The following is a 3142-nucleotide window of genomic DNA, read 5'->3' as shown; positions in this document are numbered from 1 at the left end:
ATCAATTAAGAAAGATTTCCAACATATTTTTTATGCGAAGAAGAGTCTCCTCACATTTTTGGGTGTACACACATGGTCTTCTATTTGGTAAAAAGAGCTAATAACAAATATCTAAATTTAAACGTTGTTATTTTCATAATTTATAAATGGGTGGACGGGTTGTATGAGTTTGTTTGATAAATTAGTAACCTAAGTAATCTTATCTTTTAGTGCATGGTATGGGCCGATTTATTCGAGCGTGGATAAAAGCCCATTGTGCAATCGAGGCCCAAAATGTAGAAGACCTAGGTTTCACTTTATAAAACCTTTCTTCTTCATCTTTTCGTTTCACCTTACATCATCACATTTCGCCGCCATTCGAATTCGCTTCAAGGTAACTCTTCTTTCTTCAACATGTGTTTTTTTCATGTATAAACATACTGAATATTGGGTACAATTCCAAACATGCGTTTTTTTAAGTTTATTTGGTGATTCTCTAATCTGATTTTAGTATTTGTATCTGAGAATTGGCCAATTCACAGTTTTTGTCTTTGCCCAAGTAATTTAATAATTTAAAGTTACTTATTTTAGCTACAAAAGGAGCTAAAGACTTAGTTTTTGAATGTTCCTTCATTGCACATGATCTGATTGTTTATTTTTTGTAATTTTCTTGTTTTTGTTGCAGTAAGGAGAACCTGATTTTTGAAATCAATCTGCAAGAAAAATGTCAGGGTATGCCAATTTTGCTTTCATGTTTGATTGTAAAATGATTGGTTATTTTATTCTGCTGCTGTTGTTGTAGCTATCTCTTGGTTTGAAACTTTGGTAGAGAGTCTATTTTGTTTAAATTAAATATTTATAATGTCAATAGGGCATATAAATATAGTTACCCTTGTTATTGGAAGAGGATATTTTGTATAAATTAGAAATCACAACGTCAATTGGGTCATGTAACTTTAGTTAGTTATTCTTATTTGGAATAATTGAGTACCATATTCCTATCAATGTAACCCAATCTTATGTTCATTACATTTGAATTGACATACTTGTTTTTCCTATTCTGTTTCTCTCTTCTATAGTAAATCCTTGACTAAGTAGTAATTGTCCCTTCAACATTGTCGGTTCGTTATGTCTTCTTTAAATACAATATTAGCAGGGGCTTGCAAGTTTAATCATTGTTACTGATGTTTTTTATAATTTTTTAATTATTAATTGAATCGGTGAGTGCCATGTTCTTGTCAGTTTAGTTTGGTTGGTTTAACAATTGTACTTCTTCATCTACTAAAAACTAATCTCATGTATGGCATGATATATTATAGTGTTATACATGTGGCAATCCATGAAAATGATTTTCTTTTACGTTCTTAGTAAAAGTTGTCACCATTGTTTTGTTTGTGTTGTGATCTGTTTCTCTCTTGTGTAGCAAGCAAATCCACGACGAAGTAGTAATCTTCTTTTTTCCTCTTATGATATTTTATGTCTGCAGTGATGAAGGTGTTGTTGCAGTTGAGCCAGCAGCCGCTGCTTCAGTCATTCCTGGCGAGCCTATGGACATCCTCACCGCCTTGCAGCTTGTGCTGAGAAAGTCACTTGCTTATGGTGGTCTTGCCCGAGGCCTTCATGAAGCTGCTAAGGCAATTGAGAAGCACGCTGCACAACTTGTTGTTCTAGCAGAAGATTGTGACCAACCTGACTATGTGAAACTTGTCAAGGCCCTCTCTGCCGAACACAATGTTAGCCTGCTGACAGTTCCAAGTGCAAAGACCCTTGGAGAGTGGGCTGGTGTAAGTTTCTTTAACTCAAAACTATATCACTTTTTTTAATAATTCACTTTTCAAATATATTACTCTCTTATAATAGTGTGTAGATATATTATCATTCTGTTACATTGTTTTTTGTATTAATTCAGTAATGCCTTTTCTGTGCAGTTGTGTAAGATTGATTCCGAGGGAAAAGCTAGGAAGGTAACTGGCTGCTCATGCGTGGTTGTCAAGGTATTATTTGTATAGAAATGGAAATCTTTGTTATGATATGCCTTACCTGTATCATATGTTAACTATTGGCTGTTGTATCAGGATTTCGGGGAGGAACACGAAGCATACAATGTTGTTCTGCAGCATATTAAGGCTAACTGAAGTTGAAAGACACATAAATGTTTTGTTGGTTTCACTTTTAGTTTGGAGTTATTCCGGAGAATGATTTTTGCCTTGCTGTATCCTCTCTCTTAGACATTTTGATTTTTCAATATGACTATGATGTGTTCTCTTTCTTGCTCTTGTTACTCACATACTACTTTCTTTTATCTCTTAGCAGTTTTCTTTTTAACATGATTGAAGTTACAATCTCCATTATCCCCCGTATCCACTTGCAACCCCAAAATATCCCTTTTCAACTTTCTCTCCCATTTAATCAAGATTTGATATTTACACCATTTTTATAAGCATGTCTAAATGAAAGAAGTGGAACTTTTGGTCTTCTAAAACACAATAAATTATAGTATATATAAGGAATGAAGAAGTGACCTTTAGTATTGTAGATTTTGATATTGGAATGAGAACTGTGGTGTTGGTGGATTGTCATTACTAGTGACATTACTATGTGGTTGTTGGTTAGGGACTTAGAAACAAGAGAAACAATGATATACAAAATATGATGAGAAGGTTATCAAAATAATATAAAAAGCTTAATATGAGCAGCATTAAACCATATTATTTTCTTTAGTTGTGTTTGGACCGAAAACGTCCTCCAACAATTATCTATAAGAAAAGCCATTTGATCTAATTACAAAGCACGTTGGTTTTTAACTGTTTATACGTCCTTAGTATTAATAAGTTGATATGCATGGCTAGCTTGGAATAACGGTGAAGTTAATCCAACTCCAAGACATACATATACTCTTGTTAAGACTTATTAGTCAAATAATTTCCCAAAACCAATGATATTAAAAATGAAAAACTACCAAAACCTTAAACCGTGCAAGATAAAAGTCAACAAGTGAAAACATAATGCCAAAACATGGAACACTATCAAAACTATCTGCTTCTACTGGATTTCCTTCGATAAGGTCCCGTCTTTTTTCTCAAAACATTTTAGAAATCAAATTGCCTGATTTTCTCTCTAGTTATGAATTGATTGTTCATTTTTATTAACGAGTTTCCCTTGC

At 33.4% G+C, this 3142-nt stretch overlaps 1 protein-coding gene across 1 annotated transcript; it reads left to right on the top strand.

The window, feature by feature from the left end:
• Positions 1-287: 287 nt before the first annotated feature.
• Positions 288-2281, top strand: LOC109340432 (40S ribosomal protein S12-like). Its single transcript, XM_019578129.1, has 5 exons — positions 288-373; positions 665-711; positions 1466-1763; positions 1908-1973; positions 2055-2281. Exons 2-5 carry the CDS (start codon positions 704-706, stop codon positions 2112-2114), a joined length of 432 nt encoding a protein of 143 aa, XP_019433674.1. The 5' UTR covers positions 288-373; positions 665-703; the 3' UTR covers positions 2115-2281.
• Positions 2282-3142: the final 861 nt, after the last annotated feature.

The sequence above is a fragment of the Lupinus angustifolius genome, unplaced genomic scaffold, assembly GCF_001865875.1.
Source record: "Lupinus angustifolius cultivar Tanjil unplaced genomic scaffold, LupAngTanjil_v1.0 Scaffold_170_33, whole genome shotgun sequence".
Classification (NCBI taxonomy): Eukaryota; Viridiplantae; Streptophyta; class Magnoliopsida; order Fabales; family Fabaceae; genus Lupinus; species Lupinus angustifolius.
The sequence above is the reverse complement of the archived record's forward strand: the minus strand, read 5'-3'. Positions and strand labels throughout refer to the sequence as shown.